The sequence below is a fragment of the Emydura macquarii genome, unplaced genomic scaffold (assembly GCF_026122565.2).
Source record: "Emydura macquarii macquarii isolate MOO-44397 ecotype Brisbane River unplaced genomic scaffold, CSIRO-AGI_Emac_v2 contig_3470, whole genome shotgun sequence".
Taxonomy (NCBI): Eukaryota; Metazoa; Chordata; order Testudines; family Chelidae; genus Emydura; species Emydura macquarii.
The window spans coordinates 4,049,657-4,063,974 of NW_027133607.1; the positions used below are offsets into that span (position 1 = coordinate 4,049,657).

At 41.6% G+C, this 14,318-nt stretch overlaps 1 protein-coding gene across 4 annotated transcripts in view; it reads left to right on the plus strand.

The window, feature by feature from the left end:
- The window catches only part of PRKCQ (protein kinase C theta), an 83,619-nt gene that overhangs the window by 49,214 nt on the left and 20,087 nt on the right, over window positions 1-14,318 (plus strand). For all 4 annotated transcript variants that reach the window (XM_067535030.1, XM_067535029.1, XM_067535031.1 and 1 more), the window contains one exon: window positions 4,203-4,376. In XM_067535030.1, coding sequence (XP_067391131.1) covers window positions 4,203-4,376 — 174 coding nt within the window. The remainder of the gene's footprint in view (window positions 1-4,202; window positions 4,377-14,318) is intronic.

Here is a 14,318-nt window from a genome sequence, read left to right on the forward strand (position 1 = left end):
GAGATTCCAAAACCGGAGCCATTCTTTAAAGGTGATAAATCTGAGGAACTGTCCCAAATTGAGGTGGCATTAATGGAGGTTTTGGAACAAACTGATTAATTAAACAATAATAAGTCACCAAGACCAGATGGTATTCCCCCAAGAGTTCTGAAGGAACTCAAATGTGAAACTGCAGAACTACTAATTGTGGTATGTAACATATCATTTAAATCAGCTTATATTCCAGGTGACTAGAGGATAACAAATGTGATGCCAATTTTCAAAAAAAAGCTCCAGAGGTGATCCTGGTAATTACAGGCTGGTAAGCTTAACTTCAGTAACAGGCAGATTGGTTGAAATTATAATAAAGAACAGAATTATCAGACACATAAACACACACAATTTGTTGTAGAAGAGTCAACATTGTTTTTGTAAGGGAAAATCATGCCACGCCAATTTACTAGAATTCTTTGAGGGGGTCAACAAGCATGTGGACAAGAGTGATCCAGTGGATATAGTGTACTTAGATTTTAAGAAAGCCTTTGGCAAGGTCCATTACCAAAGGCTCTTAAGCAAAGTAAGCTGCATTGGGATAAGAAGGAAGGTCCTCTCCTGGATCAGTAATTGGTTAAAAGATCGGAAACAAAGGGTAGGAATAAGTGGTCAGTCTTCAGAATGGAGAGAGGTAAATAGTGGTGTTCCTAGGGGTCTGTACTAGGACCAGTACTGTACAACATATTCATAAATTATCTAGAAAATGGGGTAAACAGTGAGTTGGCAAAATTTGCAGATGATAAAAAACTACTCAAGATAGTTAAGTCCAAAGCAGACTGCAAACAGTTGCAAAGGGATCTCACAGAACTGGGAGACTGGGCAACAATGGCAGATGAAATTCAATGTTGATAAATGCAAAGTAATACACATTGGAAAAAATAATCCCAGCTATACCTATAAAATGATGGGGTCTAAATTAGCTGTTACCATTCAAGAAAGAGACTTTGGAGTCATTGTGGATAGGTTTCTGAAAACATCCACTCAACGTGCAGCGACAGTCAAAAAAGCTAGCAGAATGTTAGGAATCATTAGGAAAGGGATAGATAATAAGACAGTAAATATCATATTGACTCTTTTTAAATCAATCGAATACCCACGTCTTGAATACTGCGTGCAGATCTGATGAACCCACTCAAAAAAGATATATCAGAATTGTAAAAGGTACAGAAAAGGGCATTAAAAATGACTAGGGGTATGGAAAAGCTTCCATATGGGGAAAGATTAATAAGACTGGGACTTTTCAGGTTGGAAAAGAGAAGACTAAGGGGGGATATGATAGAGGTCTACAAAATCATGACTGATGTGGAGAAAGTAAATAAGGAAGTGTTATTTACTGCTTCTCATAACACAAGAACTAGGAGTCACCAAATGAAATTAATAGGCAGCTGGTTTAAAACAAACAAAAGGAAGTATTTCTTCACACAGCACAGAGGCAACCTGAGGAACTCCTTGCCAGAGGATATTGTGAAGACCAAAACTATAAAAGTGTTAAAAAAGGAACTATATAAGTTCAAGCAGGTTAGATCCATCAATGGCTATTAGCTAGAACGGCAAGAATCGCTGTTTGCCAGAGGCTGGGAATGGCTGACAGGTTGGATCACTTGGTGCTTACCTGTTTTGTCCATTCCCTCTGAAGCATCTGTCATTGGAAACTGTCAGAAGACAGGATACTGGACTAGATGGACCATAGATCTGACCCAGTATGGCTGTTCTTATGTACTTCCCCTTTTACACAGGTGGGTGGGGAGCAGGTGGGCAGGAGAATGGACTGGGTGAAGTCGTGGTTCTGCTATCAGCCAGCACAGCTGAGTTAGCTCAGAGAAGGAAGTAAGCTGCACCAGAAAAAGAACTGCAGTAAATCACTTCCTCCTCCAGGGCAAAGAGGAAACAGGGACCAGATTGTGAACCCCTCTGTTCTTGGGCCATTGCAGCTATGCTCTGTCCCTTGCTCAGGCTGCATTCAACTATAGTCCATCCCTGAGAAGTCTGGGGCCAGATCTGAAGTCAGTGGCGCTCCACCCATGTAAACCAGTGACGGAATCTGTGCCTCAGATCTGAAACATGAATCTTCTACCTTCAGTGGATTCATTTGTCTCACTTTACATTGGGTGGCTAATCATTATTCATTCCTAGACACATCCTCTGTAATAATGGTCGCCAGGATGAACTCATCTGGTGTAAATGCAGCTTCGAGAGGCAATTCTGACGCCACTTTTCATTGCAATTGAGCAACTAATGAGGGGGCACTTATTAGATAGCGTTTTGCCCAAAGACATCAGAGATGGAAACTGCCTCTTGGTTTATGGCTCATTCTTATAGATTTTATGGACTGAAGCTGTGGCCACTTCTTATGTCATTAATGAACCATCTGATTTATTTTTTCCATTTTGCTTTCCGTAGTTGAACAAGCTTAGTACAGATGGGCCAAATCATGCCCTGCTACAGAAAATCTTGGGAGAGCAGAAAATATGAAAAGTTTCCTCTGCAAAAGCATTCCTCGCCACATTCTTCCATTGGTTGGGGTGGGGTTTGTCTCCCTTTGGAGAAGATGCTGCTGATCTCCAGAGATCTGTATGGATTTTGATGGTACAGGACCATCTGTGTAGAAGCCCATTGCCTCTCCATCGATCCTACTGTCTCCTACCCTTTCCTGCTTCTCAGGCAGTGCAGTTCCACTCTGGTTACTATCCCTTGAGCCCCTTGCTTAAAGAATATTCCATAGCATGGAGGGGCACTGTGAAAGAGTTATTACAGCTTCAGCATTAATGTTTCTGATTATTCCCCATATGACTTGGGAGAGGATGTACACGGCACACTGATAAGTTAAATGTACAAGAAAAAACCAAAAGAAGAAATAAACTTGCAAGGGGGTTGCAGATCCCCTGTGCTTTTCCATATCTATGGTTCAATAAACAGTATTGAGGGGGCCTCATTGATTATTCTGGGACATAAATCTAACTAAGAGGAAAGAGTGTTAATAGTAAGACCTAATTCTTATATAGTGCATTTTATCCATAGATCTCCAAGCACTTTATAAAGGATGTCAGTGTCCCCATGTTACATGTGGAGAAACTGAGGCATGGGAAAGGAAGTGACTTTCCTGAGGTCACCTGGAAAACTTATGACAGAGTCAGGAAGTGAGGCCAAGTCCTCTGAGTCACAGTAAAGTGCTCTGTCCACTAAGCCATATGGTTGTCTAGTAATTAGCTCTGGGCTTAGCAGTCAGTCTACTTCCAACACTGCTACTGGCTCATTCGGTGGCCTCATTCTGGCGAGTCATTTTGCCTCTGAGTGCCTCAATTTCCCCATCTGTAAAAGAGGGATAATAAAGCTTGCCTATTTCTCTGAGACTCAGTTCATTAGTATTTGTTAAGGCTTTGAGATACTCAGGCGAGAGATGCTGTAGAAGTGCAACTATCTATGCATACTGCATTCTAACGTTGCAATTAGAGCCAGATCCTTAGCTAGTGCAAATCAGTCAAGCTCCACTGACATCAGCTGTTTATACACCAGATTCTTATTTACACTAAGTAAGATACAAACCATATTTACTGTAGTTTAAAACAAATGTTATTGAGATGTTTCTATGCTGTTAGCCTTATCTTTTGTAAAAGCTCATTTGTACACGGATTTATACCAGCTGAGGATCTGGCCCCAAACATTCCAATTTTATATATTGCTGACAAAATAATACTCCACCATATGTCTTTTAAAGTAGTATAATGGTTAGCAGAGTTGGTCATAAAATGGAAATCATGTCTGAAAATGTGCATAAAACTGGTTTCTGTCATCAAAGTTTTCACATTTCAGAAGCGTTCCATCTACGAACATGGCCCCCATCACCATAGTAACTTAGCACCTCCCAGTCATTTATCCCCACAACACCCTATGAGGTAGGAAAGTGTTATCCCCATTTTGCAAATGAAAACTGGGGTAGAGTAGGTTGGGTGACTTTCCCAAAGCCACATAGGTTTGTGGCAGAGTGAGAACCTCAACTCAGGCTGGATGAGTCCAAGCCAAATGACATAACCACTAGATCATCCTTCCACACTATGTTGTCTGATCAACCCTGGTGTTGAGCCACTTATTCTCAACTCGCTTCTTTAAATAGTTCTGAACATGATTTGAGAGAATACATGTCTTATATGAGGTGGCCTTTCCCATTCTAGGTCTTCCTTGCCGAGTTAAAGAACACAGATCAATTTTTCGCTGTCAAGGCTCTGAAGAAGGATGTGGTTTTGATGGACGATGATGTGGAATGTACCATGGTGGAAAGGCGAGTCCTCTCCTTAGCTTGGGAACACCCGTTTCTAACCCATGTATATTGTACATTCCAAACCAAGGTAAATACATGCTTTCTGTTTACCCCTCTACCTGCTGAGGATATTCTGCTTTAATACTGTTACTGGGTTAAAGCCTGAGCCAATTTACTTTGAGGAAAGTTCTCTGAAGCAAAGTAGGGCTCAGCATGTGCCTCAGAAACTGCAACCCCATCCCTTGCTTTCGTCCAGCGAGTGCTGGGTGTAGGTGTGGGTAGGACATGTGGCCAGCTGATCCGTTCCAGGAAGCATGCCCGGGCTTTGGCCCCCTGTAGATTTATGCTTCTTCCTCCCCTGAAAGACTGGCAGTGCAGAAAAACTACTGTAGTGCACAGAGGTTTGCAGTATGTACTAAGAGTGAAATTCAGTCCCATGCAGACCAAGACATATCACTACTTAAGCCCTCAAAACAAGGCTTATGTGGACTTAAATAGTGCATAAGCCTCGTGCACCCTAATGTAAAAAGGATTATGGAGTAGCTTCCACTGTTTTTTTTCTGTGTCCATGACCAGCCTTTCGAGCATCATAACAGGCAAATAAAATAACCAGTTTGCTTCTTTCCCTCTATACAGTCAAGTTTTAAACTGGCATTAAGACAGATTTAACGGGGGATAAAACCTGGAATGACATCCCCATTACTGCTCTATTCACTCAGACAACTCGGGAAGATCTGGATTCATCTCAGGCAGTTTCTATGCTCATTCAATTACTATGATTTAGTGATGCTAGATGTTGCTTAGTACTAGGTTAACAACTGTTCAGCAAGAGAGAGCGGCCAGTGTCACAGAAAATAAATAGTACCTCTGCTGTATATACAGTTAGCTTTCCAAACAACACATGTTTAAGGACTGTGGATGAAATTTACTGTAGAAAAGTTTGTGAAATCTTGTGTCACTGGATCATGAAATTCTGAATCCTGGCATCTATTTGAATCCCTTCAGGACTATGAGTAGTGTGACAGGGCCAGACCTGATGGCTACAGGAGAGTAGTAGAGGGGATCTATATTAGCCCCAGAATTAACAAATCCCTGTTCCCTGGGTGATCCAGCTGGGGCTACTCCGGGGCAATTAGGCCAATTAGGCCAGCTGAGGCCAATCAAGGAGCTTGCCCCAGCAGTTAAAAGCCTCCCTGTCAGGCAGACGGGGGCAGCTGGAAGGGAGTTAGGAGAGGAAGCAGAGCGGAGGGGAGGAGAGCTGCTACAGGACTTGGAGCAATCACTGCCACATACTACAACCCCCAAGGTACCAGAGATAAGATGGGGTACCTGTCTGGCTACGGCCAGGGACCCAGAGCACAGGCCTGAGGGAGAACCCTTCCCCATGCAGTTCCAGGAAGCAGACTATGAGCAGTGGGGCCAAGGACAGGCGACCCAGGGAAGGGAGTAAGTCACGGACTGGGCAGTTTGAAGACTACTCCACACAGGGTCCCTGGGTCGGGGCCCAGGGCAGGGGGTGGGACCGGGCCCCCCCCTGCTCCCACCCAGGCACATCATAGTTGTAGCCGAAGAGGGCACAGTACCCACGAAAGGGCTGAACAAGTCGCCCTCGCCACAGTAGGTAAGATATCCATCCAACAAAGGGATACCTGTAACATAATGGAAAGAAATTATTTATAGTGTCAGCAGATGGTGAGGAAAAAATAAATGACCTGAAACGAAGGAAGGAAATCTGCGATTAGATAATAGGAAAAATATTCTTAACAATAATAACAACTGGGAAGTGGAATATACTCCCAGTGGCGGTGATTGTGGCACCATAACTGCAGATAGTCAATGGTAGGTTGGGTGAGACACCAGTGGGAATGATGTATAGGAAGAAAGACATTGCTGGAATAGAGAGTTGGTTCATCTAGTCCAAGATCCTGTCATCAACAATGGCCAACACCAGCTTCTTCAGAGGAAGTACAAGAAACGCTACAGAAGGCAGTTATGAAGTAATCTTCCTTCAAGACAAGCTTGTCCTAGGCTCCTAGAGTCAGAGGTTGGCATGTGCCCTGAAGCACAAGGTTCTGTATAGTGAATAGTCCTGAAAAATGCAAGGTCAGATGAGTGATCGTTTCTAGTCCCCCTCTCTACTGCATGGTGTTGTATTGCCCTCTTGACATACATTAAGCATCTTCTTTGGTCTTATCCAAGTCAACTTTTCAACATTATAAAGCAGTTTGGCCTCTTCATTTCACACTATAGCTTCATGCTGTAGGAGTTTAGCGCATGTCTTTCTAATCCAAATTGCCCATAGACTGGGATTGATTTCTGATTTATGTTTTTCTCCTCTGACCTTTCCAAGTCAAGCAGTGATCATTCAGCTGATGGAAGTCATTCTGAATGAGAGAGCTGTAACAAGCCACAGACATGCTTTCACCACTCGATGGAAGCAGGTTTTAATCATAATATCCGCAGAGTAAGCATTTCATAGCAGATGCACTGGGGTGTGGAAACCATGCCTAGGAGTTATTATTGGAATCTCTTTTTGAAGGCTTCACTGGACTGCCTTTTGATAAGTGGCTTCAAACAGAAAAGCATGCATCAGAAACCTTTCTGAAATATTGATTTGTTGTCAATGCAAAGTTTCTGAGGTCCTTTATGTACTGAATGCATCTACAAAGAAGAGTAGAAACAGGAACATAGGTCTCTCCATACTGAGCCAGAACAGTAGTCCATCCAGTCCAGTGTTCTTCATCAACATCAATATCAGCCACATGTCTTTAGAGGAATAAAATATCTCCCTAATGTACCTACCAGGACAGTATTATACATTACAGCTTCTGCCTGATCCCAGCCAGTGATGATCAATGTGTGCTCTGAAGCATGAGGACTGATAGTCCTTTGGCCTGAATTTCAAAGAGGCTGAGCTCTCACTGATTTTTGTGGAAGATGCAGTTGTTCAACACTCATAGAAATCAGGCCACTTGTCATTTTTAGCCTCCTTAGAATGAATGAAGAGGCACTTTTTTCAGATCTCTTTTTGATATTTCTTTTTCTTTTTTTGCCACAATGATCTTCAGCAGTGAGTTCAACAGGCTAATTATATGCTGTATTAAAAAACTTTTATTTTATATGGTTTAAAGGGACACTGTAAAAACTGTTCTGTAATTCCCATGCTACCAATCCTGAAATTATTTAATCTGATAAAATGTTAATCACTGAATTAACTCTTCGCCATTCATGCTGCTTATTTTTTGCATTTCAGTGATCTTGGACAATAAAAATAGACTCTCTATTTTTGAAAGTTAGTTTCATTTTTGTTATAGCTGGTTTCACTTCATACACCAGATTCTTCTTTACACTTGGGTCCCTCTAACCGTAACATAGAAACCATATTTATTGATGTTTAAAAACAAATGTTCTTGAAACGTTTGTATAGCCTTATCTTTTATAAAAATTCATTTGTACAAAACCTAAAGGCTGAGCCAGATTTGATGTGACATGTCATTTTAATATATGGGATGCTCACTTTAAGACTCCTGTGCAGTGATAGAGTGGTGTAAAGGGCTCTTCGGGTAAATGAGAGTCACACCCTGTATCTTTCATTTAAAAAAATAATTTTAGGAGTCAATTCTGTGGTGAGCTGAGAATTTTCAAGCAGTTTCAGTGGGTGTGGAGTGTACAGAGAATAGCAAACACTCAGTACCTTGCAGCATTAAGCCATTAATATGTACAAACACTCCCATAACCATCTTATCAACATATCAAAACTACCTCTTGATTAGAGCTGGTCAGATTTTTCTATCAAAATGACATGGATAAAGAATGTAGTTTCTGCAAAACTGAATTTTCCATGGGAACATTTCCATTTTGCTGATTTTTTTTTTTTTTATTTTCCATCCATCCAAATCAGAAAATTTCAGTTTGTCGAATATTTTGAGTCAGTTCAACATTAAACTTCTTTTTTCCTGTTATGCTGCGTTGCCTAATCGTTGTACTTTGAACCCCCATTCTCTGCTATGGACAATATGGACTCCCCTATGACCAAGCTGTGTGGTGCATCAAAAGAGACACAATGATTGCAGATGCATTATGGGAGATGTAGTTCAGCCAGGGACCCTGGCTCAAATGGAAGGTTCAGGCTCCCAATCTAAAACTCCCATGAGGCAATGTGGCACCATAAGGAAATGGAATTTAATTTTGAATTTATTCTAAACGAAACATTTTGGGTCAGTTCAACAAACCAAAATAAATAATTTCAATTTGGGCACACTGAAATATTTCATTGTTTTTTTCAATGTTGAAAAGAAATGCTTAGTCATTTCTGAATCAACATTTTTCAGAATACTTTGGTACATGAAAAATTTCAGTAATAACTTTTCATCCCGATTCAGGACAATAAATATTGAATTATCAGCATTTTCTTTGAGTTGGAAATTCCTGTTCTCACTCAGCCCTACTACTAGCAGTGGCTCGGTTTTCTGTGCTTGTCACTGTGCTATTATATCAGCATCATACAAATTTAGGCTGGGGCCATTCAAGTGACTAGCTTTCAAAGACATTGTAAAGCACAATAGTCCCCCACGTTCAAGTTCACAATAGATCATTGTAACACCAAAAATATAAAGTCTATATTGAAAAGACATTACTTAGATGGTATTAGTACATGATGGGGGCAAAGTTCTGCCTTCTGCACAGCAGGTAGGCGAGAAAAGCAGATGTCAGGGGTAATTAAAGTGACAGAGTAGAAAACTCTGCATAGCTCTATTAACTATCTATTGCCTAGCTCTACTGAAAATCAACTCCTTTTATACCAGCTAAAAATCTCATCTGTAGATTGGAATTTTTTAAGAGTTGGTCAAAAAAAATGTTTCCACTCTAGAAAATTTTGACTTTGTCAAAAATCTAAAACTATAATGTTTTTGGTCCAAAACTTTTCTGTTTTCAGCATTTGGCTGAAAACTAGACCATTTTCAGGTTTTCCAACCAACAAAAAATTTGACAATTTTTGAGCGAAAGGCCATTTTTGCTTAGTCGAAAACCCAATTTTTCATCCAAAAAGAATTTTTGAAAATTTTCATCGAGGCCTGAAACCAACAACAGGGGTATCTTGTCTCTTTTAAAAACCCCAGCCCTGAAACCAACAACTGACGCAGCTCTATCACCTTACAGGAAGGAGTAGGTTAACTAGTCCACCTAAGCAACACACAGAACCCTGTTTTGAAGTCTTAAATAAGACTTAAGTGGTGCAATAAACCTTTTGTTGACCTTTGTTAAGTTTCAGTATGCCAGGAAGCCTTTAGTATGTAGAAATATAGTAATCTACGCCTGCATCTTTGTATACCTTTCCAGATGTATTTACAGATTTAAATCAAGCAGATGGACTTGCAAAGCAGAGCATCCCGAATCAGGTTCTTTAACAGACAGTAAAAGATCCTGCAAGTGCGAGAATCAGAATAGAAATAGAAAGCCAATTATGTGATATTAGCACTGAATTGAATTGGCTGGCAGCTGTAGGCAATGCTGCCATCTCTAGAGAACAGGTCGATATTACACAGGGGAAAACATTCTTCAGCACTGAAGAACAAAATTAAATCCTCAGTCACTTTGTCTTTAGCAGCTAGGCTTTGATTGTCCCTAAAAGCTTCCAATGCAAATAGTATCTTCTACACTTCCTAAAACCACACATTGACAGAGGCAGGATCCTGCACAGGTCATTCATCACATAAGGAGACCCACTAAAGTCAGTGAGACTAAGGATGTGCAGGCTCAGACCCCAAGATCTTTTGTATCAGGCCTATACATACGGATATAGGTGGGCTTGGAGAGCCAGATCCTCCACTGGTGTAAATTCACCTAGTTGCATTGACATCAGTGGAGTGATGTTAATTTACATCAGCAGAGGATTTGGCCCTAGAATAGAATGCATTTGCTAGGATAACAATGGAAACAAACAGCAGGTCTATGGGATATGCAAACCTACCACATGAATGGATCAAATATTTGTAACCGTTAAAGCCATGGGAAGATATTTTTTCCTTTTCAGTAACTGGTCGGACATTGTATATTTATATGTTTGCAGTGCACTACTCCATGGAAAGTGCTCTGGAGTGATTCCAGCTGATCACAGGATTAGTTAGAACATACCTTCAAAAGATTAATTTAAATGCTGCCCTGTTTCATACTTGCTGTTTATAAAGGCTCCTTTATCACCACTGATAGGAACTATTCATTTTCACAGCAGTTGCATGAAAAGCAGGAGCATGTTGATTTAACTCCATGCACACCCTGAGAAGGTGGAGAATATGCCAAATGATACTATGCACTTTGGCAGAGTGTACATTCTGTTTCTCAAAGCCTGAAGGGTTTGAGCATGTAACTCAACTCCCACTGAAATCAGTCAAGCCCTTAGCAGCGTGTTCCACACCTCGGAAGGGTGACGTGATTTTAAGATTGTTTCCCATGGCATACTGCCTTATGTGTATTTGTCTTTTCAGTTACCAGTCCCTCAAGGTAGAGCATGTATTTAATTGTGTATTGTACAGCACCATGCAGCATGATTCTCTGTGCCATGTTAGTAACACATGGCACACTCAGTAGGCACCATTAAAAATGGGTGCTTACAGCACTGGGCTATTTATATCTACCCTGTACATAGAATGGGAAAGGCCATTGTAAGATTGACTCCAGCAGGAGGGGAATCCTAGAATCCTAGAATATTAGAGTTGGAAGGGATCTCAGGAGGTCATCTAGTCCAGCCCCCTGCTCAAAACAGGACCAACCTCAATTAAATCATCCCAGCCAGGGCTTTGTCAAGATGGGCCTTAAAAACCTCTAAGGATGGAGATTGCACCACCTCCCTAGGTAACCCATTCCAGTGCTTCACCACCCTCCTAGTGAATTTTTTTTCCCTACTACCCAACCTAGACCTCCCCCACTGCAACTCGAAGCCATTGACCCTTGTTCTATCATCTGCCGCCACTGAGAACAGCCTTGGAATGTCCAACTTTGAAAGTTACTCTCTGTATATAGCACTTTTCATGTCACAGGACACTCCAAACATTGGCCTATATGCCGACCCAAAATATGTACCCAAGAAAGGGAGGAAGAATCCCTCTTGCAATCCTATCCAGATCCAGGAACACAGGAGCCAGGAGAATTATTCATCAACTGACTCCCTCCCGGGAGCATGTCAACAAGGAGAGGAAGGAAACGGCTCCACTTCCCAATGCTGGCTGGCCAGAGAAGCTCAGCTGGCAGGGTTGGAGGAGCAATTTACTGCTGATAAAGGCCAGCAGAAAATCATTACCCCTCAGGACCAAGAAAGAACCAGGGGAGAAATTCTGACTCCCAGTGCTTCCTGGCACAGTGCAGTTTATGCACCACGCTTGTTTAGACTGTGCCTAACATCATAACAGGGTTCTAGCTCAGTAATTAACATTCCAGTTCTGCGTACGTAAAAGCTACAATCCCACTCGCCTCCTGAAAGATACTCAGCACCCTAAACTCTTGATGACCACAGTGGAAATTGATGTCACTGGCTGTCTATCAGAGCCTTGTAGAATCAGATGTTGAGGTCAAATGATTTTTCCAAGAGTCCGGAGGAAGTTTGTGTCAGAGCCAGGGTAAAAACCCAGCCTGGCATAATTCTCTGTGGTATTCTGACACCACTAGACCATGGCATCCACTCGGATTTGTACAGGCTCGAGTGATAGGATGATCTAGCTGAGGTTAGTCCTGCTTTGAGCAGGGGGTTGGACTAGATGACCTCCTGAGGTCCCTTCCAACTCTAATATTCTATGATAGGGCTGTCATCACTTCCCTTATCAACTGTTCTACAGATCAATAGCCCTCATGCTTAGGAAGTTCTCTCTGATAAGCAGCCTATATTTTCATGTGCTTGATCCCATCTTGTTGCTCATAGCTACATTCTCCTGGGCCATCCTAAACAATTCCTCTCCATGGGCCATGATATGCCATTGATTCTAAAGCAGTTACTTCTCAGAGAAAGCAATGGGGATCCTAGTCTGGGAATGGAGAGCTCAATATGATGCTATCTGTGATGTTTTGACTCTCCAAATTCAGTTGTCATATCCCTTCTTGGGGTTTGACAGACCTCCCTCTAGCAGAACTCCCATGAACTTCAGTAGGAATTTTGCCTGAGGAAGGACTGTGACATGTGGCTCCTTCTCTTTAGTGATTCAGTTCAGAAGTACAGTTCTCATGATGGTCTGACGATGCCTAAGGATCTTAGGTGGTGGTGGTTTGGTTAGTCCCGGTGAAGAGAGAATGCTATCAAAGGCCTCGACTCAGCAAAGCACTTCAGCCCCATGAACATGTTTAAAACAAAGCACATTTTTGAAAGTCTGAATAGGGGTGTGCTCATAATTGAGCATGTTTTTGATGCTGAGTCAAGGCCTATGCTCCCAACCCTTCAAACATTTATTCGTATGCTTACCTTTAAGCACCTGTGCAGTCCCATTGATTCTATCATGACTGTTCATGTGCCTGAAGTTAAGCATTGACATACATCTCTTTAGGATTGAGATTATAGGGCCCAGTGCTTCATCCATTCATATCAACAGCAAAAGTTTCACCAACTCCATAGGTGCAGGATCTGGCCCCACACTTGTAAAGATGACAGGTGTGGTTTCCAGCCAGATTTTCAGTTAAATAAGAGGACTGTAATTGAAAGGATCTGGCTATAGAAATTACACAAATTAGCACAGAACAGCTGTTATTTGAAAAGAATAAACACCTTTTTTTTCCTCACCAGCTCTTGGATTGCTGCCATAGTTGCATGTATTTGAGCGCCTGAATAAAAATCTCCATCCTTTAAAAAATATAAAAAACAAAACCCAAAGTAAAGGAGCATTTTCCCCAACAAAACTGTTATGGGCAATAACTGAGAGAGAGAAAATATTCCTAAACTCTAGTGGGGAGATGAACATATGAAAAGGAATTAAGTGATATTTCCACTGAGAGCAGAAGAGCCCTGTGTACTCTTTAGTTCATTCATGTAGATAGGTTCCTGTGGACATAGCAGCATTTTCTGATTGGAAAAAACATTCCTTTGGAATATTTCCTATCAATCTTGATAAAACTTTTGATGGAAACCAGGCGGATCTCCTGCCAGCTCATCTGCTTCCCCAGCCGCTCAGCATCTTGGCTGCTGGGGTGTTGCAGAACCAGGGCTCCCAGGTGGACTACTGGAGAGGTGGACTTGTTTTTTTTCCAAAAACCGTCCTCCCGCAGAAAATTTCACATAGCCAACTTTTCATTCTGATTTGAAACAATTTTTCTTTGGGAAGTGTGACAATTTTCTGTGGGAGGTAAATTCTGCTTCCCACACAGCTCTGGTCACATAGTTCTGTACACAGCTGAGCTTATCAAAAATTGAAGATTAAACCTAAACTCTTTGGGGGTTGTTTTTAAAAGCATCTATGGAACTTAGAAGCACAAACGCCACTGACTTTCAATAGGACCTGTGCTCCTATGTCACTTAGGTGCTTTTAAAACTCTCACCCTGGGGGGTTCACACATAGGCACCTGCCTAATTTTCAGAAGTTCTTAATACTCAATAGCTCCTAATCAAAAGGCTGCAGGGTTGGGCACAGGGCTAGGACACAGGGAACTTGTGTTCTAGTCTTGACCATGTCAGTGAGCTGGGTAAGTCAGTTTGCCTGTGTTTCCCCTCCTGCATTTGTTTCTAGGTGGAAAGTTCTTCCAGTCAGGAGTGTCTCTTACTCTGTGTTTGATCAGTGCCTAATACAGGACTCTGCTTTTAGGAGTCTGATTTTAGTTGGGACCCTGTTCTTAGGAGTCTAACTTTAGGGGTGCCTATTTTTGACTATCTTGCCCCTCCCAATAAATGTCAAACTCTCAATTTTATTAGCATGCCTTGAAGTGGTGGAGACATAACATTGTTTGAATTAAATATTGCATCAATTGCTGTTGTGGTAGACATGTCAGTCCTGCTCAGATATTTAATTTTTCAGGAGGCTCTAATGTAATTGCATTGTCAAAAGAGTGGTGGAAATGA